General features: G+C 36.4%; 2 protein-coding genes and 1 long non-coding RNA gene across 3 annotated transcripts; 2 read left to right on the top strand and 1 right to left on the bottom strand.

The window, feature by feature from the left end:
- Positions 1 to 5,217: 5,217 nt before the first annotated feature.
- cav3 (caveolin 3) lies at positions 5,218 to 7,958 on the top strand. The gene is made up of 2 exons (XM_048199539.1): positions 5,218 to 5,584; positions 7,219 to 7,958. Exons 1-2 carry the CDS (start codon positions 5,474 to 5,476, stop codon positions 7,558 to 7,560), a joined length of 453 nt encoding a protein of 150 aa, XP_048055496.1. The 5' UTR covers positions 5,218 to 5,473; the 3' UTR covers positions 7,561 to 7,958.
- Positions 7,959 to 8,261: 303 nt separating this feature from the next.
- Positions 8,262 to 21,402, bottom strand: oxtra (oxytocin receptor a). Its single transcript, XM_048199538.1, has 3 exons — positions 21,313 to 21,402; positions 19,980 to 21,082; positions 8,262 to 10,520 (listed from the first exon to the last, which is right to left on the bottom strand). The coding sequence occupies exons 2-3, from the start codon at positions 20,899 to 20,901 to the stop codon at positions 10,270 to 10,272; spliced, it is 1,173 nt and encodes a 390-aa protein (XP_048055495.1). The 5' UTR covers positions 20,902 to 21,082; positions 21,313 to 21,402; the 3' UTR covers positions 8,262 to 10,269.
- Positions 19,944 to 22,940, top strand: LOC125273829. The gene is made up of 3 exons (XR_007186124.1): positions 19,944 to 20,057; positions 21,334 to 21,519; positions 21,908 to 22,940. It is a non-coding gene; the product is annotated as an uncharacterized LOC125273829 (long non-coding RNA).
- The last annotated feature ends 2,179 nt before the right edge of the window (positions 22,941 to 25,119 follow it).

The following is a 25,119-nucleotide window of genomic DNA, read 5'->3' as shown; positions in this document are numbered from 1 at the left end:
CTGAAATATCACATGGTCCTAAGTATGCAGACCCTTTGCTCAGTATTTAGTAGAAGCACCCTTTTGATCTAATACAGACATGAGTCTTTTTGGGAAAGATGCAACAAGTTTTTCACACCTGGATTTGGGGATCCTCTGCCATTCCTCCTTGCAGATCCTCTCCTCTGGTAAACGTTGGTGGACAGCCATTTTTAGGTCTCTCCAGAGATGCTCAATTGGGTTTAAGTCAGGGCTCTGGCTGGGCCATTCAAGAACAGTCATGGCGTTGTTGTGAAGCCACTTCTTCGTTATTTTAGCTGTGTGCTTAGGGTCATTGTCTTGTTGGAAGGTAAACCTTCGGCCCAGTCTGAGGTCCTGAGCACTCTGGAGAAGGTTTTCGTCCAGGATATCCCTGTACTTGGCCGCATTCATCTTTCCCTCAATTGCAACCAGTCGTCCTGTCCCTGCAGCTGAAAAACACCCCCACAGCATGATGCTGCCACCACCATGCTTCACTGTTGGGACTGTATTGGACAGGTGATGAGCAGTGCCTGGTTTTCTCCACACATACCGCTTAGAATTAAGGCCAAAAAGTTCTATCTTGGTCTCATCAGACCAGAGAATCTTATTTCTCACCGTCTTAGCAAACTCCATGCGGGCTTTCATGTGTCTTGCACTGAGGAGAGGCTTCCGTCGGGTCACTCTGCCATAAAGCCCCGACTGGTGGAGGGCTGCATTGATGGGTGACTTTCTACAACTTTCTCCCATCTCCCGTCTGCATCTCTGGAGCTCAGCCACAGTGATCTTTGGTTCTTCTTTACCTCTCTCACCAAGGCTCTTCTCCCCCGATAGCTCAGTTTGGCCGGACGGCCAGCTCTAGGAAGGGTTCTGATCATCCCAAATGTCTTCCATTTAAGGATTGTGGAGGCCACTGTGCTCTTAGGAACCTTAAGTGCAGCAGAAAGTTTTTTGTAACCTTGGCCAGATCTGTGCCTTGCCACAATTCTGTCTCTGGAACATTTCAATTTGAGAAGGAATATATGCATATATACAGTGGGTACGGAAAGTATTCAGACCCCCTTAAATTTTTCACTCTTTGTTATATTGCAGCCATTTGCTAAAATCATTTAAGTTAATTTTTTTTCCGCATTAGTGTACACACAGCACCCCATATTGACAGAAAAACAGAATTGTTGACATTTTTGCAGATTTATTAAAAAAGAAAAACTGAAATATCACATGGTCCTAAGTATTCAGACCCTTTGCTGTGACACTCATATATTTAACTCAGGTGCTGTCCATTTCTTCTGATCATCCTTGAGATGGTTCTACACCTTCATTTGAGTCCAGCTGTGTTTGATTATACTGATTGGACTTGATTAGGAAAGCCACACACCTGTCTATATAAGACCTTATAGCTCACAGTGCATGTCAGAGCAAATGAGAATCATGAGGTCAAAGGAACTGCCTGAAGAGCTCAGAGACATAATTGTGGCAAGGCACAGATCTGGCCAAGGTTACAAAAAAAATTCTGCTGCACTTAAGGTTCCTAAGAGCACAGTGGCCTCCATAATCCTTAAATGGAAGACGTTTGGGACGACCAGAACCCTTCCTAGAGCTGGCCGTCCGGCCAAACTGAGCTATCGGGGGAGAAGAGCCTTGGTGAGAGAGGTAAAGAAGAACCCAAAGATCACTGTGGCTGAGCTCCAGAGATGCAGTCGGGAGATGGGAGAAAGTTGTAGAAAGTCAACCATCACTGCAGCCCTCCACCAGTCAGGGCTTTATGGCAGAGTAGCCCGACGGAAGCCTCTCCTCAGTGCAAGACACATGAAAGCCTGCATGGAGTTTGCCAAGAAGGTGAGAAATAAGATTGTCTGGTCTGATGAGACCAAGATAGAACTTTTTGGCCTTAATTCTAAGCAGTATGTGTGGAGAAAACCAGGCACTGCTCATCACCTGTCCAATACAGTCCCAACAGTGAAGCATGGTGGTGGCAGCATCATGCTGTGGGGGTGTTTTTCAGCTGCAGGGACAGGACGACTGGTTGCAATCGAGGGAAAGATGAATGCGGCCAAGTACAGACTGGGCCGAAGGTTTACCTTCCAACAAGACAATGACCCTAAGCACACAGCTAAAATAACGAAGGAGTGGCTTCACAACAACTCCGTGACTGTTCTTGAATGGCCCAGCCAGAGCCCTGACTTAAACCCAATTGAGCATCTCTGGAGAGACCTAAAAATGGCTGTCCACCAACATATACCATCCAACCTGACAGAACTGGAGAGGATCTGCAAGGAGGAATGGCAGAGGATCCCCAAATCCAGGTGTGAAAAACTTTTTGCATCTTTCCCAAAAAGACTCATGGTTCTAGGGTGCTTCTACTAAATACTGAGAAAGGGTCTGAATACTTAGGACCATGTGATATTTCAGTTTTTCTTTTTTAATAAATCTGCAAAAATGTCAACAATTCTGTGTTTTTCTGTCAATATGGTGTGCTGTGTGTACATTAATGAGGAAAAAAAAATGAACTTAAATGATTTTAGCAAATGGCTGCAATATAACAAAGATTGAAATTTAAGGGGGTCTGAATACTTCCCGTACCCACTATATTGATGCTCATCTATCAGCCCTTCGAGCAATTTTGGTGTCCCAAGTAGTTTACAAAATAAAAACAATACATCTCTTGAGGCAAAAGCTGCTCATGGGAGAGTTATCTCATCCTCTTCCTCACTCATGCATGTTTCATCTAGAAAATCACTTGTTTAAAAACAGTACTGATTACTAAGCTTTGCATGCTAAAAATGAAAACTTTTAAATAGCTCTGTTCAAGCTTCAGGTTTGCATATTAATATAGCAGCCGGCTTCTAATTTTGGCTCACACATTTAAATATTCTTGTTTATGTAGTAAAGAGTAGAGCTAAGCACAGACAAAGTTGGTTCACTCCCCACTGATATAAACAGTCCCACAGATATAAATGGTCGATCCAAGCATGTCTGGGAGGGGTATTTTTGTTCTCTGCTGCTCTCCCTCAGGACCTGAACCCCATCCCAACTCACAGAACACTGAGAATATTTCTCTAATTAGCAGAAAGACATTCCACACACACCTCTGGCACATTTACAGCCTCCTGTTACTATTTTTGGTGCATCTCAGCAAAGAATGTTCAAAAATCCATTTTTTTTTTATCTTTTAGTAGTGTAATTCATTATAAAGACATAGACATAACGATGAAAAGTGATGTACAGCAACTGCAGGATTACACAAAGCTGATATTATTTAATTAGTTATTAAAAAAAAAAAAACATAGCAGCAGCAAATTTTATGCTGTTCATGTCAATGAAAATTGCAAAGTGAGGCACACATTCTCAAAGACCTTAGAGACCTTTTTATCTCAATCCCAGAACATATAAAAATCTTTCTGTCTTTTAGCAGGACAATACACCAGCTTCGTTTTTTAAGTTTTATTTTATTTTATTTTATTTTATTTTATTTTATTTTATTTTATTTTATTTTATTTTATTTTATTTTATTTTATTTTTGGAGAATAAAAGAATTGAAATGTTAACATAATATTTTATGTGTTATGTGTTAAAATTATTTTAAAAGAACATGGTTATTATAGTTATTTTTTACTGTTATTATATTTAAATTTATATTTCTATTTTCATTTAAAGGTGCCCTCGAATGAAAAACTGAATTTATCTTGGCACAGTTGAATAACAAGAGTTCAGTACATGGAAAAGACATACATTGAGTTTCAAACCCCATTGCTTCCTCTTTCTTATGTAAATCTCATTTGTTTGAAAGACTTTCGGAAAACACTCGGATCTCAACATAACACCGACTGTTACGTAACAGTCGGGATCATTAATATGTATGACCCCAATATTTGCATAATGCCAGCCCATTCGACGCATTACACAAGGAAAGGCAGTATTAACGGCTGGATCTGTGCACAGACAAGGTAAGCAAGCAAGAACAACAGCGAAAAATGGCAGATGGAGCAATAATAACTGACATGATCCATGATATCATGATATTTTTAGTGATATTTGTAAATTGTCTTTCTAAATGTTTCATTAGCATGTTGCTAATATACTGTTAAATGAGGTTAAAGTTACCATCATTTCTTACTGTATTCACGGAGACGAGAATCGTTGCTATTTTCATTTTTAAACACGTGCAGTCTGTATAATTCATAAACACAACTTCATTCTTTATAAATCTCTCCAACAGTGTGTAATGTTAGCTTTAGCCACAGAGCACAGCCTCAAACTCACACAGAATCAAACGTAACCATCTAAATAAATACTTTACTCACATAATTCGAAGCATGCATACAGCATGCATGACGAACATCTTGTAAAGATCCATTTAAGGGTTATATTAGCTGTGTGAACTTTGTTTATGCGATGTATATATAGTCGAGAGCTCGTGGGGCAGAGAGAGCGCATCTCTTAAAGGGGCGGCGCGCTGAAAAAATCAGTGCATAGTTAATGATGCCCCAAAATAGGCAGCTAAAAAAATTAATAAAAAAAAATCTATGGGGTATTTTGAGCTGAAACTTCACAGACACATTCAGGGGACACCTAGGACTTATATTACATCTTGTAAAAAAACAATCTAGGGCACCTTTAAATTAATGAAATTATATTTCAACTGAAATAAATGAAAATATATATAACAAATTATATAAATATAAAAATATATATAAAAAATTATTTCAGCTAATTTTTTCATTTTCATTTAGTTTACTAAATTATTTGATGTACTAAAATACCTAAAACTGAAATCAAAATGAATAAAAGCTATATAGACATATTTATTAAAAAAAAAAAAAAATGACAAAAACGCAACAACATTACTAAAACTGCAACTGGATTTAAAATTAAAATGTAAAAAATAAAAACTAATTTAAAATAATAATAAAAACTATAACAGTATCTCAAAAATACTGAAATAACACTGAAACAGAATAGTTTAACACACCTAATATTAATGCTTTGAAAATATGTGTTGTATCTTTGGGCATCGGTTTTCAAAGCAACACTTCACAGTGGAAATTCGTGCCACTGTGCAACTCTTGCCTGGCTGACCCCGCAGCCGTGTGTGAAATGTGACACGGCCCCTGGTTTCCCCTTCAAGAGGTGCTTTTACCAAGTGTGTGAGTTATGGACTGGGGAGTATGGGCTGTGTGGGGCAGAATAGGTAATGGGTGGGGGTAGAGGAGGGTAACATACAGAGTGAGACAGTCAGCGTGAGCAAGAGAGACAGACAGGACCCTTCTTTAGACAGGAGCCCTGGCCGGCGCAGCTGTCCCTAGCATTCCAGGCGTGTCGTCAGTCCACAGATTGAAGAATTAAAAGGGACTAGGGACTGTGGGGCCATTCTGACACTTTTCCTTCGGTCGAGTTTGCTTCACTTTCCTTATTTCGGCCACTTCTGCAATACACCTATCCTGTTCTAACCAGTTTTGGGCCAGAGGCCCCCAATATGGCGGACCAGTATAACACCAACGAGGAGAAAATCCTGAGGGATAGTCACACCAAGGAGATTGACTTGATCAACAGGGACCCCAAGCTGATCAATGAAGATGTTGTGAAGGTATGTGTGTTTTTGGTTTGACCATACCATGCTTTAGTTCTGTGTGTGTTAACAAGTTTGGCACTGAAACTTGGTTGTTAATTTCAGTTGAAATGCCATTTAAACAAAAATAAAAAACGTGTTGGTTCTGGGAAGTATTTGCAGAAACTAATAGCTTGCAAAAAAAATATTATCTTTTCGTTCGGTCAAAATAGCCCAATAATCATATATTTGACAAAAATGTGTACATATAGCTATAAATACATTTTGAGAAACTGATAAAGCATGCAAACTATTCACTAACTTCCTAAATGGTGGAATTGATATGAGTGGATTGGTGATCTGGTCCGTAGAGACAGACTTGTGTGTGCTGCGCTTACACTGTAGCTACACGGCATGACCCAAAAATAGCACTAAACCTACTTCATCTGCCAGGACAGGCCATACTATCAGTATTTATAGAAGGAGGTAAAAGGGTGTGTCGGACAGTAAAATGTATTACTTCTTCAGTAGCTCCCATGTGTTTTAATAATTCACTAGATTAGTAGAGGAAACTGTGATTTTTTTTATTTTTTATATTGACTATTTATTGAGCCACGTATACAAATTTATATAGTATATGGTAAAAATTACACTATGTTGTTCTTCCACTGTTGACTGTGGATCACTGTTGTCATTAGCAACACTTTGTGTACTTCTCACTATATATAGATATATAATAAACAGTACTATATAAACTATAGATAAACAGTGAGAAGTACACAAAGTGTTGCTAATAACAACAGCGATCTTACCCTCGTAGTTATATATATCTGTATCTATATATATCTCTCACTGTTTATATAAAGTTTATGTTTTTGAAGTCTCTAATGCTCACCAAGCCTGCATTTATTTTGATCAAGAATACAATAAAATAGTAAAATTGTGAAATATTATTACAATTTAAATTGACTGTTTTCTATTTTAAACTGTAATTTATTTCCATATTTGAACCATCAGAAATCATTATGCTGATTTGATGCTTATTTCTTATTATTATCAATGTTAAAAAAAAAAAAAGTGCTACTAAATGTTTTTTATATATATTGTTTTGGAAACTGTGGTACATTTTCTTCAGAATGCAAAGTTCAAAAGAACATAATTTATCTGAAATAGAGTTTTTACTATCACTTTAGATCAATTTAGTGTATCCTTGCTGAATAAAAGTATTAATTTCTTTTTTTTTTTAATTAAAATTAAATATATTTCTTCTTCTTCTATGAGATTTAGATTTCCAGTATTCTCTATCTCATTCAATAGTTTAATTACAAAAGATTTTAGTTTTTTCTCTCTCAGCTCTTAAATAGATGTTACATAAAGATTGTAAATAACTTACTGAAATAGTTCCTCTTACTCTCTATTAAGAGAATGAAGCTGAAATAAACAAGGTGCCAGACTGCCTTCTACTGATGCGGGGTATTTTGATATCAAATGTCACTGTTTGGAGAATTAATCATCCTCCATTTTAGGAGCACAATCAGTAGAGAACCCATGCCACATGCCTGACATTGACTTCTGGTTGCTCAATAGGCTAAGCGATTTGGCAGAAAATCTCTGGTCCTTGGAAACTTGTACTAACCGGTGTTACCATATCTTTTGTCCCCCAATAATCCAAGGTGGATTTTGAGGATGTGATAGCCGAGCCCGATGGCACCCACAGTATGGATGGAGTGTGGAAGGCCAGCTACACCACCTTCACCGTCTCCAAGTACTGGTGCTACCGTGTGCTGTCCGCCATCTTTGGCATCCCAGTGGCGCTGCTGTGGGGCTTCTGTTTTGCCTGCATCTCCTTCTGTCACATTTGGGCAGTCATGCCCTGCATTAAGAGCTATCTGATCGAGACCCAGTGCCTGAGTCGAATCTACTCTCTCTGCATCCACACCTTCTGTGACCCCTTGTTCGAAGCTCTAGGGAAAATTTTCAGCAGTGTACGGGTGGCATTACGCAAAGAGGTTTAGATTTCCTAGACAAATCAAGGTTTACATGTTCGGTCCTTGGAGGAAAATGTTTTATTTTACAAATATCTAATTTTGGGTTCCCTAAAAATGAAAAGACTACATCAATGAAAGAAATGCATATGCAGTGCCCCATGCAGTGTTTTTATGTTCTCAGTGTTCGTAAGAGGCTTTGGGAGCAATTCAGTATTAGGCCACCTGTTTGTTCAGAGAAATGTATCTATGATTAAAGGCGTCTCTGACTGACAATGGAGAATAAGTCTTATTTGATATCTGATATCATGGGGTTTCTAAGTTTGACAGATTAAAAATGGTATGTTGCTGAGTGTGGTATTTTTATCATGACAATGTCAGATGTATTCTGTACAACTACTAATTAAACATTTTGGTTTAAACAGTAATGGTTTGAATTGTGCTTCATATATATATATGATATTTTGTGAGTTTCAGGTGTGTGACAGATTATGAGAATTTAAAAAAATTCTGGCTTCATTTGTGTAAAGCAAGTTTGATGCATTACAACTAATTAATTCACCAAATAATTTTTATGCTCCCACATTTGTCACCCATTAAATATGATTTTGTTTCTTAAATTGATGCCGTGAATTCATGATTAAATGTGTCATTTCCACTAATAACTATGAAAGGGTACAGCTATCAAAAAATATATTAGTGTGGCTTTTTATACTCAAATTGTCAACACATTTACTCACAGTTAGACATCAACACATACAATTTATTTCAATAAATAAAATCTACAGCTACACATATTAAAAGTAAATTGGCAATATAATTTTTCAGGAAGAAAAATCAGTAGCTTTTTAAATGGGAAAGTAACAAAAGTTTCAGTGAATAGAGTATTTAAACCTTATGAAATAAATATCTTCTGCTGATAATACTGCCTTTTCTTTTTCCTTCTTATCTTGCAGCACTCGTAAAAAATTATGTAAAATGTACTTGTCCTCTTAAACATTTTTTCTTCAGAATATTTTATAAAGATGAAGCAACAAACATAATCATAAGTATTTAGCAATATTAAGCAAAATATGTAAGTGGAATAAACACTTTAATCTTATTGATTACAAATACTCTCTTACAAGTCAAACAACCATAAAAGTGGAGTAAACAACCAGTCCTTCACTTTTAAAAACAAATCAGGTGTTTGTCATATTTGATTACCATGATGCATTGCAGAAACATTTTGCAAAGAGGTGGTCATCTAGGCTTGACAGTAAAGTTTACATGTAAAATGATAAAGTACAGTGATATCAAGAACATGTATGTGCCAACAATGAAAAGTGCTTGTGTTCTTAAAACAAACAAAGAAATAAACATAAAAATCTATTTTAACAATTAAGTTAATTAAAAATGATCAACTGGCCATGTTTCTCACTAGCCCATCTTGTTGTTAACCTCCTCTTCTGAAATCTGCATGTAAGCTGTTTTGTGTTACTAGTGACAGTTGCCTCCTTGTAACACATAGGGGTACGTTTACAAGACAACAATGTACTAAAAATGGAAAGGTTTTTTCGCATACAGACAACAACATTGTCAAAACAACGGATCCACGAAAACGTTTAAAACGCTGTATTATGCATGCCAGGCCAGTAGTTGGCGATGTCACTTTGTAAAGAAACACTATGTGCCAATAGACTGAACACATAATACGCATGACGCCACCGTTTTCATGAAATTGAGTGTTTGTAGTTTACACGGTGTTGTTATAACAGTATTGTTCAAAAACTTGCACTTTGAATCCCCAAAACGCTGCTTTCGTGTAAATAAACAGCCAAAATGCAAAAAACGTTTTCCATTTTTAGTTGAAAACTAAAATGATATAATCCTGCTTTCGTCTTCAGTACGTACAAAGTACGTCAATCTTCATCTTTGACGATAAGTAGTGAGCATTTTATTACATTTCACTGCTTTCCTTTCCTTTTTTTAATGAATAAGCATTTTATAGGTGGACATAGGGTTGAGTAATGGATGACAAAATATTCATTTTTGGGAGAACTATCCTTTTAAGGTTCAGTGGTTTTTGCATGTTTACATCACATCAGGGGTATTTACACTTGGACACTCTAAGACACATTTAAGACCGTCAGAAATTCGATCTGGTGGTTTGAGAATTGGCCTAGTGTAAATCCATCTGGCTGTTCAGGCCATATGCAAACTTTGCTTCTCCTAAATAGATCTATGATAGTGAACGAAGGTTTTATGTGGCACATAACATCTGTTATGTTTTGTACCACAATCATCGAAGCTAATTCAGCCACATCCTGTTTTCATGAGCTTCATGAAGCGCTGCAAATTTTGGTGCCCAGCACCAAGACACGTATATGCCAAGCGGAATGTGTACGCACAATCAGATAGCAGTTTAAACGATGAAGACCTGTGACTAGTGTCAATACACCATAAACATGGTCAGAATTGAACAACGTTCCTTCTGTAATGTCTAGAAGCACAATACATGAAGGTAAGGAATAGATTACTGCTGCTCAAGGTCCTCAGAGATAAGAAAACGGGTGAAAAGAAGAGGGGTAATTAAAATGAAATTTGGAATAATTCCCAAACGAAAACACAGCTGAAGCAAACTGATTGTGACATTTAGCTTGCATTGCAGTCTTGTGTGGGTTTACATTTTAGCTTTCTTGTCCTTCATCTGGCTTTTAAATTGTGGGGGGGAAAAAATGGTTTGGAGGTACATCTGGTTTATGTGACGGAGGTCTGGGTGATACTCCGCTGGCTGCTGGTACTTTTGATGACGTAGGTGGAAGAGTTGCTCTTACGGGAATCTTGCTCCGGATCATAGCGACATTGAGAGGACTTCAGATAGAGCGTGGAACAGCACAGCAGGTTCTGCTTAAGGTCATGGAAGAGATGCCCAGCAAAAAACATGTAAATCCAGGGGTTACAGCAGCTGTTCAGACTGGCCAGCAACATGGAGATGATAAAGGGCATTGCTGTAGAGGAAAAGAAACAGCTTTAACTAAACAATGTAAAGAGCAGAACACACATTGTATTCCAACTAAGTGATCTTGTTTTAACCTGTTAGGTTAGTTTTCTGCTATGTCAGTGCTTTCATAATATTGTAATATTGTATGTTAATTATATAATGACTATACTCTTAAAAATAAAGGTTATTTATTCGCATTGATGGTTCCATAAAGAACCTTTAAAGGTGAAAAAAATTGAATTTACCTTGGCATAGTTGAATAACAAGAGTTCAGTACATGGAAATGACATACAGTGAGTCTCAAACACCATTGTTTCCTCCTTCTTATGTAAATCTCATTTGTTTAAAAGACCTCCGAAGAACAGGCGAATCGCAACATAACACCGACTGTTACGTAACAGTCGGGATCATTAATATGTACGCCCCCAATATTTGCATATACCAGCTTATGTTCAAGGCATTAGACAAGGGCAGGACGTCTGGATGTGCACAGCTGAATCATCAGACTAGGTAAACAAGCAAGAACAATAGCGAAAAATGGCAGATGGAGCGATAATAACTGACATGATCCATGATAACATTGTATTTTTAGTGATATTTGTAAATTGTCTTTCTAAATGTTTCGTTAGCATGTTGCTAATGTACTGTTAAATGTGGTTAAAGTTACCATCGTTTCTTACTGTATTCATGGAGACAAGAGCCGCCGTTATTTTCATTATTAAACACTTGCAGTCTGTATAATTCATAAACATAACTTCATTCTTTATAAATCTCTCCAACAGTGTGTAATGTTAGCTTTAGCCACGGAGCACCAACAAACTCATTCAGAATCAAATGTAAACATCCAAATAAACACTGTACTTACGCGATTAGACATGTTGCATGATGAACACTTTGTAAAGATCCATTTTGAGGGTTATATTAGCTGTGTGAACTTTGTTTATGCTGTTTAAGGCAGTCGCGAGCTCAGAGCGGGGAGCGCGAGAATTTAAAGGGGCCGTGTGCTGAATCGGCGCATATTTAATGATGCCCCAAAATAGGCAGTTAAAAAAATGGAAAAAAAAAATCTATGGGGTATTTTGAGCTGAAACTTCACAGACACATTCAGGGGACACCTTAGACTTATATTACATCTTTTGAAAATGTGTTCTACGGCACCTTTAACATCCACCACCTTTTCAGGTTCTTTATAGTGGAAAAATGTTCTTGAGATTTTTTCAAATGCTCTTCACACCAAGTAAAAATAAAATCTAAATTACACACTTAAACATACAGTGAGAACATTTAATGATATGAATAAGGATCATTAATACTAAAATCTTTTTCTTAATTTGTTATAAACAAGCACAGAGAAAATTATTAAGTTCAATAATTGCACATGATCTCAACTTTAATAGGATGACTTTTACACCACTTTAAAAAGTAACATTTCAAAGTTAAATAAAACAAAGATTATTGGAGTATGTTTTCCAAGAAAATATTATTTCAGTCTTTCTACTGTACCTCAAAAATTCACGTTTAATTCAATGCTACTTGCCGTTTCTTTGTAATTATTTAAAAAGCAGTTTCAGAGTAAAAAAATGTTTTAAAGGAAATCCTACATTTTTTTCAGCGTAAGAGTGACATTTCCTGCCGAATTGATATTTGACAGCTATTTGAGATGAGTAGTATAGGCTGGTGTCCTGTATTTAACCTCATACAGAGCAATCCCTCAGATCCGATATTAGCGCAGATCAAATCTGAATGAGCGACTGCAATGAGGAAGATGAAAACATTTTACTGGGAAGACATTAGACACTAATTCAACAGTCATTTGCAAATGAAGTGATTTATTTTGTATTTTGATAAGGGTCTGCACCACTGTACTGTTTATCTTTAGAAGTCCAAAAAAGGGGGAAATCTTGAATGTCATTCAGCACAGTGTCCCAAGCTCAGACATGCTTTATTGCTATTTTCAATCTTGAAGGGATATGCATACACTATGTGGCATTAAAAACTAACTGCTGTGAGAAGCATGATGTCAGATGACTTCTTTTTTTTTTCCTTTTTTTTTTTTTTTTTTTTAAATAAAAACAGCATTGGTAGACTGTGGTGTAATCAGTATAATCTGTCACTGAGCTGTCCTTCTTTAAGATCTTTTACAAACAGACAAATATAGACAGAATAAACAACAGATTGTTTGCTAGCTCATAACAATGCTGAAAGATCTGCTAAGCTAGAAAGCAGGAGATGACTGACTGAGGTAAACTCATTCTGCTCCTATTTACATTTAAGCAATGAGCCAATCAAGGTCATACATTACTGTGATTTTATCATCATGGGAAAGAGGTGTTCTCAGGCACAAGTAGAAGGAAAAACCCCTTTAACCATGGGTCACTTATTGCTTCTATAAAACGGTGGCAAAATATGACATACACTACTGTTCAAAAGTTTGGGGTCAGTAAGTATTTTTAAGAAATTAATACTTAATTAATACAAAAATGTATCACTGTTTCCACAAATATATTAATCAGCACAACTGTTTTCAACTTTGATAATAATAATAATAATAATTGTTTCTTGAGCAGATAATCAGAATAATGATTTCTGAAGGATCATGTGACACTGAAGACTATAATAATGGCTGCTGAAAATTCAGCTTTGCCATCACAAGAACAAAGTACACTTTAAAACACATTTAAACAGATAAAAGTTATTTTAAATTGTAAATATATTTCACAATATTACAGTTTTTATTGTAATTTGATCAAATTAATGCAGACTTGGTAAGCAAAACCGACCCCAAATTTTTTAATGGCAGTGTAATAATGAAGAGTTACATTTATTATTAATATAAATATTAATAAACAATAACCTAAAAACTAAACTAGTTTTTGCATAGAAATAGTGTTGGGGAAAGTTACTTTTAAAAGTAATGCATTACAATATTGCATTACTCCCTAAAAAAGTAATTGCGTTACTTAGTTACTTTTTACGGAAAGTAATGTGTTACATTATTTTTGCTTTACTTTTTCCTCACCTGGCTGAGGATTGCTTGTTTGTTTTTAATAACAACATCAAAAAAGTTGGCTGAAGGAAATGCAAATTCACATCTGCACAGTAGAGGGCTCACTCCTGATTTCTCGCAACATGGGGATAGAAGAGCTGTCAGTCAATAAATATATGAAAACAAAGTAACTTGTGTTACTTATTTGAAAAAGTAATTTAAAGTAATGCGTTACTTTACTAGTTACTTGAAAAAAGTAATCTGATTACATAACTCGTGTTACCCTCAATACTGGAAACAGAAATAAAGAATGTGTAGTCCATAGAAATAGAAATTTTGCAGTGGGTTCAAGTTTGTCAAGCCTTGACCAATAGAAAGCTGGTTTGAAAGTGACTTCTGTGTGAGCTGTGCTTCATACATCGCTACACTGTTGGCAATGAGCCTTTTTAGTCTGCACGATTTTGCTAAAAAAATTCGCTAATGTGATTGTATCTTAAAACAAAAATTTACAATCCATGTTCAATCCAAACCATTAGAATACTGACATTACTTTGCCATACATGGCAACTTTGGCAACTTAGGTAGTCCTTAAATGCTACTGTTAGTATGCAAAGAGAAAATAAGAACCAGGTGATAGTAATCAAAAGTCTGATTAGTATTCTGGTGTTGAGCTGATTGTGTACTGTGATTAAACGTGACATGCCTATTGCAGTCTAATGTATATGGGCTGTGAAATAAATCATTTCTCCTGAGAAATTCTTCTTTCTGGATAACCTCACTCTGAGAAATGGATGATGCATGAGGGTAAAAAAAGAAGAACCTGATACATGAACCATGGACCCATCAGAGCCCTTTTCCCAAAATCTTTCTGAAAATACACTGTGGTGCATTTTAAAAAGACCTATGTGTGTCAGGAATAGAAAAACAACCAAAGAAGTCCTGCTGGTTAGGTAGAAAAAATCCAAGTGGGAAAAGCATCCAAAGGAAGGAATATCTTGAAAATCAGTAATTCAACTTGACAGTACACCACAGACTCTAGAGAAGAGCAAAAGAGAATCGGAGCAAACAGAAAGAAGGCGAGAACATTTTAAATTATAGTGTATAAACTCTGAAACCACACATTTCTGTGCATTCACGTGCCAAAAGAGGTCTGAATATGGAGATATGGAGAACAACTAATGCTACCTTCATGTGCTATTAATAATTAGTAAATACGAGTTTCCTAGTTAAATATTGGACATGAATGCCCTGTCAAGTCATATTCACTGGGAAAATCTTTTAATTTATTTTTGATACCCGAGTTACTGAGTTGGGCTCTGTTGTGATTGGTATTCATTAGTGTAGTGCATGATTTGAAGCATATTTTATGATTTATACACAGCAAAATGTATTTGAAACACTGAAACATGTATTTTACTGAAACCCTAGATCAAGATAGCCGTGGATGTATAAAAAAGCACTGGTATTTTATATATAGGGTTGTCAATGAAAGGGACATTCTGGCTTTACATAAAAGAACATAAACGTGAAGACCTAGAATATAGAATATAGACTATAGAATAACACAAGACGTGTCACTCGTATTGTTTTGAATGAGAAAAAGTGTAACGCGCAATATGGCGGAATAAGTCCCGCCTTCTAAATAAGAGCCAATCGCAGACTGGTAAAGTCATCGCGTCACTTCAGCGGCCGTTAGAATCACCGGTTTCTATAGAAACAGTCAGACGCGCGCCTCCGAAGAGACGCGCATTTAGGTCTGCGCATGCGCATTAGCTTGATCCAGCCTGAAAAATACAGTTTTTTTTTTTTTTTGTCATGATTCGAGCGTTTAGAAACTTAAATTTATGAGCCGGTTGTTGTCAGATTTCATTGGTGATTTCAAATATGAAATTTAATCGTAAGGTTGGTGATTTTGAACAGTTTTGGAGAATTTGATGTTTCCCCATTCAGAGAGATTGCATGATGCCCAGGATGCCCGAGAGGCGTTTCAAAGATGGCCGCCGAGTGAAATGACTTGTCTAATGCCGCGTTCCAGGCAAATCGTAACCCGTGTTTTTCCAACCTTCTACCCGTGAAAGTGCACTGGAACAGCAGTCAAAGCCGTGACTTCCCACCCGTGAACTCGTACTAGATTGATGTACTCCCAGTTACGGGTTCTGACGTCACATACCCACGAAGCAACAATGGCAGCCCCTACGGATGCGGTGTTTATGCAAGTGCACGGTAAAATAAAAGGTATAACAGCTTCTCTTGCCTTATGCGCCGTTTCCTCCTCTGTTTCGCTCAAATAAGCAAGGAGTAAGCACCTTTGGCGATAGAAATAATTGTTAATGAGCATAAGCCCCGTACGGTCCGCCATGTTGGTTTGTTTACACTTTTACGCAGTTTGGCGTGACTTTCCTGGAACGCTACAAAGTCGTGAGTCGTGATTTGAAGTCGTGACTTACGGGCTCAAAAACCTGCCTGAAACGCAGCATTAAAGGGACTTTGGAGCTAGTAATCACGACTTTAGAATTGGGAAGTAGGACATTTCAGTAACACTTTATTTTAGTGTCATTGTTACACGTTACATGTAGTTACTGTAGTAATAACTCTAAAACATGCATTATTAAATGAACCCTAAACCAAACCCTCACCCCAACCCTAAACCTAAGCACATGTAAGCACATGCAGTTAATTGTTATTACTCAGTACTTAAATGTATAATTACACTGTAATACTGACTCCTTAAAATAAAGTGTAGCCTAACTGAAATTTCTGACAGCATGTGAAGGCAGCATAATTCCCTATTCAACAAACATCCATGACTATCAGAAGTTTAAAAAAGACGGTAACATAAAAAACCAAAAGCACGTGAGCAAAAAAAACAAAAAAACAAAAACATTGATGTACACATTGATTAAATAAGACTCAAACAGGTTGACAAGAACTTATTTTTCAATGTACATTTTTGTGCACTTGTGTGGTCATTCGCATCAAACATCCAGACACAACGTTTCTCCGTTTGATCCTTTAGTCTCTCAGAGTAAAGGAAATTGAATTTAGAAATGAAGGCGTAAGCAACAGACCCAGATAGGGCTTCAGTCAAGTGTATTGCTTTTCTTTTTGCTATCTCCTATTTGTGCTGAGCTCACAGGCATCAGAGAAAACTGGGCAAGCACATCTCTGTACCACTGGCAGTTAGATCAATGAACAGAGAGAATGAAAGAAAATATTCTTTAATATGAAGCAATGAAAAAGAGTTTCCAGGCTGCAAAAGTGCATTATTCTGCATACTTCAAGTAAGATTTAACATTTTAACTGGATGCAAAGCTAGATGATGATTTACTTAAGCACATTTCTTTTTTTCATCAGGCTAAAAACTATTACAGTATTAAGGTACTTGATCTTTAAAACACATACTGTTCAAAAGTGGGGGTTTGGAAAGTCGTTTTGAAAGAAGTTTCCTATGTTCACCAAGGCTGCAAACATATAGTAAAAAAGTAATATTGTGAAATATTATTGCAATTTAAAATAACTATTTTTTAAATGTATTTATTCCTGTGAATGAATTTTCAGCAGCCATTACTCCAGTCCTCAGTCTTACATGATCCTTCAGAAATAATATGCTGATTTGGTGCTTAAGAAATATTTATTATTATTATCAATGTTGTGAACCTGTAATATACATTTTTGAAGGGATTATTTGATTAATAGAAAGTTTCACATTTGATCCATGTCCTTGCTGAATAATAATTAAAAAATCTTTCTGACCCTAAACATTTGAACGGTAGTGTATATTTACAAAATATCCATACAATTCAGCGTATCGCTCTTCATTTTAGAAGGACAGGTCAGCGAGTGTCATTTGTCCAAATGTTTTTACTGTTCAAAAAAGGTGCAAGACTTAGTGGAAAGCTGTTTTTCTCTCGTAATTCAAGTAAGAGTCATGGAGATGAGAACAAAACTAGTGGCCAAACCTGTAATGACACTGCCAAACCCAACATGGTCTCAAAATAAAGCAAACATATGCAAGTTCAACGGGAAGATGCTGTTTTCAGCTATCATTTAATCTTATTAGAGCTGCAGCTGGGGTTTAAGCACATCAGATCATCAGTGTTATAAAACTAATTACCTGGTCTTGGCCAAAAGAAACAGATATTATTTCACACATTTGGGGAAATGTCATTAGTAACTGCATTCCACTATGGCTTTGTCAGCCACTGTTGATGCATAAATCTGTTCTGAGTTATCTTAATATTTAGACTTAGAATGTTTTGCTGAACTTGCCGTGATGTGTGGATGTAATCATAGTTACATATATTTTGTATGGTGGAGGTAATGATGCAAGACAGTATCTCACACTCTCTTTCCTCTGTGTCTGATAATATTTAATTTTTCTCTCTGAAGTGTGCGACATGTGACCTGACCTTAGTCTCTTTATTGCAGGACAAACATGGTAATGTCCATACAACTCATGGCAAGAACATTGTTCACTGACTTTTTTTTTTCTTTTTCCATATACACAAGAGAAGCCATGCAGGAACTTTGGGACTCTGATAAATCCAACTTTTGAGCTTACAAAAATATTAGTTAAGAATATATCAATTTGAGTTTTTAAATAATGTAATGCTTCAGTAAGCTCAAAAGTTCTAGAATTTCTGAATGTCTCTTTTCGCACTGAAAACTTGAATGTAAAAACAAAATGACTATTTGTAAATAATTTCTCAATCGAGCACATGACTTCATCATATGTAATATACAGTATTAATGTCATATAGCTGCATCATTCATTTATTCACAAAAAAACAAACAAAAAAAACTGTTATTTATCGCCCGTTCTCCCTGGGTTTAGTGGATTTCTCATACTGCAGACGGTCATGATTTAAGCGGTGCAGCTCTTCTGAATATTAATGTTTCCCCAAGGCTGGTCTTTATAGCTCCGCCGTTTATAGCGTAGTACATCTGTAGTGATTTAAAATTAAGATGCCCATCACAGCAATCCTAGATCTGGACTGATAGAGCCTTATTCATCCTATCCAATGTATTACAATATATTAAAACCAGCTTGATTTCTTGTGCCTTGAAAAGAATGCTTGAAAGAACAAAAGTCATGGTCAGGAACCATCTCACATTGGCTACCATTTTAATTTTGTCGGCTATATCTTACCTGTATATGACCAGACTGATAATTGTATATTTAACTTGAATGTGAAAATAGCATAGCATAGCATGTTAGTCAGTATACAGAAATCAAAATTCACAATTATTTTATGTATGACTGTGTGTAATTTGTGACCCTGGGCCACAAAACCAGTCATAAGTCACACGGGTATATTTGTAGTAATAGCCAACGATACATTGTATGGGTCAAAATTATCGATTTTTCTTTTATGCCAAAAATTATTAGGATATTAAGTAAAGATTATGTTCCATGAAGATATTTTGAAAATTTCCTACTGTAAATATATCAAAAATGTATTTTTGTGAGTGGACATACATTGCTAAGGCCTTCATCTGGACAACTTTAAAGGCGATTTTCTCAATATTGTGATTTTTTTGCACCCCCAGAATTCCGATATTTTTAAATTGTGTAAGTTGTATCTCGGCCAAATATTGTCCAATATCCTAACAAACCATACATCAATGGAAAGCTTATTTATCCAGCTTTCAGATGATGAGATGTATAAATCTCAATTTCAAAAAAAATACCTTTATGGCTGGTTTTGTGGTCCAGGGAAGTTTCTTTTTGTGAAATTACAGTCATTATTGAGGGAACTTCCGAATGAACTCATTGCAAACTGCCTCCTGGATTGGCCTACAAACTGACGTCATAACTGAACCTACATATAGGCTAGAATCCCTAGTTTAATTAGTGAGGTAGCCTACTTTAAAAATATACTTAAGTTTCCTTTATTTTATCTATTTTTCATGTGTTGGCTGATATTTTGCAATATTCTGGACCTTTTTTTTTTTTTTTTTCATTTTATGCTTTCATGATTTAGACCTATTTAATGTATACATTGTTTACATGATTTTATGAAAAACATTTTGATTATTATTATTATTTAACTGTTAACTGTACTGTTATTTACTGTATCTATTGTATCTATTATTTACTGTTTAATAACTTAGATAACCTAAAAGATATTTTTATTTTTGATAGATAGATAGATAGATAGATAGATAGATAGATAGATAGATAGATAGATAGATAGATAGATAGATAGATAGACAGGGAACATTTATATTTTAAACTAAGAATATAAGTTTAAGACAACATGGCATGTAGATCCAGAAGCAATTACGGTGGGGAAACTTTTTGTAACTACAACCAATGAAATGAACATTCCCCAGACTAACCAATTGTTAATCAGACTTCCCTCACCGATGCCACCAGGCTATAGTTATCAATTAGCCCTCCATATAGTCTCCATATAACCAATTTCGCATTGCACGTGCTAATCAACGCTAATCAAACTGTTCAAGAAACTTACTTACCTTCCCTTGGTGCTTCAGGATCCCATGCTGACCACATCTGTACGGAGAAAAACGGAGTCCAGCACACTATATAAGCCAGTACGATAACAAATGTCATTTTAACAGTGGTGATTTTGGCCTTGGAAATGAGTTTGACGCTGCTGACCCGCGTGAGCGCGCTGCTTTTCGATGTTTTGGTTGTGAGAGTGATACACGGGTCCTTCTTCGTCTTCCTTTTAAAGTTTTGCCATATTTTAAAGCTTATAAGGCCGTAGCAGACACTCAGAATGGTCACTGGTATGATGTATATTGTCAGACTAATCCATGTAATGTAGGCTTTCGCTCCCCAGGGCTGCACGAAATCTCCCCAGCAATCATATACTCCTGAACCCACCTCCCGTAAGGAGAATATATAAACCTGTGGGATGCTGAAAAGTAAGCTTAGCGCCCAAGAACAAATCACGTAACAACGGTCCTTTCGCTTGTGTAAAGAACGGAGAGGCTGACAGATTGCCATACATCTGTCTATGGACATCAGCACCAGCATGTACGTGGAGGCGAACATCCCAACGGTCTGAAGATATTTCACCAACCTGCACAGGATGTCTGGTCCATAAAAGCGAAATGTGATGTCCCAGATGAGTTGAGGAAGAACCTGGAAGACAGCCACGACCAAGTCTGCAATGCTGAGGTGCTTCATGAAGTAATACATGCGAGATTGACTGTGCTTGGCTGTGTGGATTGCAATAAGGACGCAAAGGTTACCAGCGAGTGCCAGGAAGAGCACCAAGGCCAATACAGTAACTTCCACTTTTGCCACCTCTTCGTTCCGCTTCAGGGGGTTCACCGTCTGGTTCACGCCGTAAGTTTCATTGGTGACGCTGGAGTTTCTAGATGACTCATTGAAGGACCAAAAGTCTTGATCCTTGAAGATGTCCTCCATGGTGCCAAATATGCACGCCTACTTCTCCACAAATGTCAGAGAAATGATTATTTTTCCTCGCGCATAATCAGCCAGTAGCCCTTTAACTTAACAGGTGGCACCACAAGGATCTCCAGGAACAGGGAAAAGCCCTTTGCTGCTTGGTGCTGATTTCTTAGCTGTTTTCAACCTTTACTGTGAACTATAAAAACAATTAACATTATAGATTTTTTTGTAATCCATCACATTTAGCCTGAATTTTACAAACATGCATGTTTTTTTTTTTTTTTTTTTTAAGAATTATATTTTAAATAGATGCATTTATCCAGTAACTTCAATTTAAAGATTATAAAAATATAACTTTATAATATTTTAAACATTTAAAATATATTTTAACATTTTAAATATTATTTCTAATGTCCAAGTACTTACAATTGTTATCCATTTTATTAGGTTTCCACCTGGCAGAGTTGGTGTAAAGCAGAGTCCTAGATGTGGAGAACCTCCTTTTGCTCTCACTCGATTCGCACTGAATGGAGCGCGTCACGATATCACCACTTATACATCTTCTCAATGGCTCTCTTTACCAAAACGTACCCAGGACTTCCACTAGGGGTCCGTGTGCTCTATTGCAAATCAGTAAGTTCCCCTGAAAGGGTCTAACAGCCTAAATGGCATCAAATGTTTTCAGTGCTTGCATGTTGTTAACTGCCTTGTAATTAGGGAACATATTTTTAGAGCAATCAAATAAGATTTATGATGGGAATAGAGCAGTATCAGGGGAGATTATATAAAATATACTTTATAAAATAAACTAAATGCAGTTATGTAGATAAATACTAATGAAACACTGCCCAGCAGACATCTTTCTCCAGCACATTAACACAACAATATTTGACTAATTCATACAAAATATCAGCCAGCACTGTTATCATTGAATAACATTTATCTTTGGTGGCATTTGAGATTTTGCAGCTCATGTTTTGAATATCCACCTCAAGATGACTTATTAGTATGCCCCAAACAGGCCTTATCACACTCCATCAACTGAATGCCCGAGTCCTGAACTGCGTCAGCGTCTCTCAGTGGACGCGCTGCATACCAGTGTCAGGAGGATTTCTGAAAGTCAACACGCTTACAAAATAGTGCCGGCCAAGGAAGGACATCAACCATCAGTTACGGAAATTACATAACTTATTAATGTCAGGCGATAACGTTTTCATAACTTATAATGGAAAGTAAATGCATTGGTTTTGTTGTTACACTTTTAAATGTAGGTATGTTTCTTATTATGAACAAACAATGAACAGATGTGTTTTGTGTGTGTGTGTGTGTGTGTGTGTGTGTGTGTGTGTGTGTGTGTGTGTGTGTGTGTGTGTGTGTGTGTGTGTGTGTGTGTTGTACATGCAGATCACATTGCCCTCGAAATGTTGCTAAACTGTCTGTGATAGTCACAATGGAGAGGATTAGAATATGTAAGTCATTTGAATGGACTACAATAGTTCAAAGTATGAATAAGAAAGAAAAACTCTATACGATAAGATCACCAAATCATCATTAAAGACTGACACTGTGCAATCCATCGACTGTGCTAAATCGCCCACTTTGCTGTCATTCATAACACCCAATGGTGGAATGTCCCCAATGTGTCAAACTGGTCAGCTTCAAGAGGAATAAATCACTCCATGCTACATCAACCTTCATGTTTTCCAGCCAAACTAGTGCACTGGTATCTCACCATCACTCATTTGTTTGGACATCACAGAACCTCAGACATCCCATGTGGACATTGCAAGAAAATGGTTTGTTCAACTCCGATAATCTAACATCTTAGCTTTTAAACCATGTGCTATCATGGCCACCAGACCTGAAAGGAAAGGATGTTGTGCGAAATGAATGACGTTCTATTGTATGGCAAGTTCATTTGCATTAAATGACTTTGCATTATTATGTTCAAAACAAAACTTCTGCCTCCTTTGGTGAAAATATGCATAAGCCAGCTGCCTCATATAGCAAGTAGGTTCAAAGAATCCTTGTCGCAGTGCTGAGAGAAATCTTACTGAGACCACAAAGAGCTGTAAATTACACCTGTCAGTGGCATCTGTAGTAAAATCTCAAGATGCTTCATGCTGAACAGGCAAAGCCACTGAATGGGGTTCGAATGTCAATTTCAATTTTAAACAAATTTACCCATAAACAGCTCCTGCAGAATGACATGCACAGATTGCCCAGATTAATAAAATTCCTCTAACAAGTCCATATGATACTCTTGGAGAATCAAAGCTAAAAGTGCAAGCGCATGCTTCCTGGCATGCGGTAAGGCTCATAATTGGCATAATAACGCCATCTCTACCACAGCAGCATCCTAAAATCTCATTTGGCCACCAAAGAGGGGCTCAGAGTATGACTGCAGTCACCTTAGATAATCACTGTTTTGAGCTTCAAAAACAGTCCGACTTCTTCTAGAGAAAATAGCAGGACCTGGCTGACCCTATAGGAGATGTATTCTTCTGACTGCACTGTTTATTTACAGCAAAGCTCACTCATTATTCTCAGTGGTAGCAGTGGCGTAAGTGAACAGGCCTGGACTTCTTCTAGAAATTTTAAACAAATCGTTTAGTTTTCAAACAACAATGGGTTGTGTAAGATTCAGTAAAAAGCATAATTTTTGCTTGATGGAGATTTTATAAATGTTCTTAAAGCTGTTTTCCTAGGTATATTTCTAAAGAACCAAATGATTATTTTTACAGCGTGTCTCCTCTGTCAGCATTATGATTTGTATTGCCCATTATCATTGAACAGTAAGCCTGGTTTTCATTATCATCCCTGGCACAACTCCACCATAATTTGATTTTCAAATTTCATTCCCTTTGGCAAGTGTAATTGGTTAAAACAAAAACGATGCTAAGAAAGTATCTGGAAATGGTCAACCGTCCCATAATAAATAAATAAATGGGAAAATTAATCAAATAAAAAGAAATGAAGATACATAGGCCAGAGGGGTTATTTATTTGTAAAATATGTGGTGTGTGCCGTACAAAATACAAAGCAGATGAAATAATGAAGTGAGAAAGAGATATTAATTCTTCTGAATGTACACTCCTGGGCAAAGCCAAAAATGGCAAAATATTTAGTTGTCTTTTAATCGTCATTTTAATCACAAATTACTGGTCAGGAAATTAGTTTGAATTGCAAAAATACTGTAGATAAAGTAATGAAAAAGCCTTCCCCTTTGTTTTCTTTAAATGTTTAAATTGGGAAAACTTGCAGACAGCTTTTTACAAGAATAAGAGTCAGTGTTGTTCCATCTACTCAAAGTTAGTGGCTTCAAACAGTTCATGAGTAGTTGAAAAATGTCTCCCAGTTAGTTTGAGTTTAATGTGACCAAATATTCGCTAGAGAAGGTTCCAATCTGGACTCTGACCACGCCAATACATGAGCCTGATGGACTTGTTCTCAAGCCATTTCTTGTTTGTCTTTGCAATTTGTGCAAGAGCATTGTCTTCTTGAAAAATAACATCTGATCATTCCACTTGGGAAGCAAGCCATTCTGCAATATTCTCCTGTACTCCAAAGCATTAAATGACTTTTCACAGTGAAGTAGCTCATCAATGCCAGCAGCTAAAAAGGCTCCCCATGACACCTCTTCTTCCATGCTTTACTGTCGTAGAGATGCATTTATTATATTTCTCAGCAGATTTTTTAAAGACACCACTCTGGAGTATCAACATGCAACTCGTGTTTCACTGTGATTCATCACTTCACACAACTCTGAACCACACTGAATCAAACTTCCCATATTCTGCCAAAAATTTCATTCTGTCTTTCAACTTTTTTTTTTTTTTTCCAGACAGCAATGGCTTTTTAAGAAGTGCACTTGCTTTGATTTTACAATTTTTTTGTGGTTAAGACAATTAAAAGCTTAGTATTTTGCAACATTTTTTGAGTGTACATAACTCAACTTTAACGAGAATGTTTGACTATGTGATAAACTCATATTGTGGCACTAAAAGATATCACTACAAATAATATAATATAATATATATATAAATACAGAGCCAAACAGTCAGAATCAAAGTTTCAGAATCAAAAGTTTGTGCTCATTATATATATATATATATATATATATATATATATATATATATATATATATATATATATATATATCCCATGTTTTGAGTGACAGCTGCTGACCTTTGATGATCCAATTCAATCATAATTATAACCAAAAATGACTTT

Source organism: Megalobrama amblycephala, linkage group LG8 (genome assembly GCF_018812025.1).
Source record: "Megalobrama amblycephala isolate DHTTF-2021 linkage group LG8, ASM1881202v1, whole genome shotgun sequence".
NCBI classification, from domain to species: Eukaryota; Metazoa; Chordata; class Actinopteri; order Cypriniformes; family Xenocyprididae; genus Megalobrama; species Megalobrama amblycephala.
This window is presented reverse-complemented; position numbering and strand designations above follow the sequence as displayed.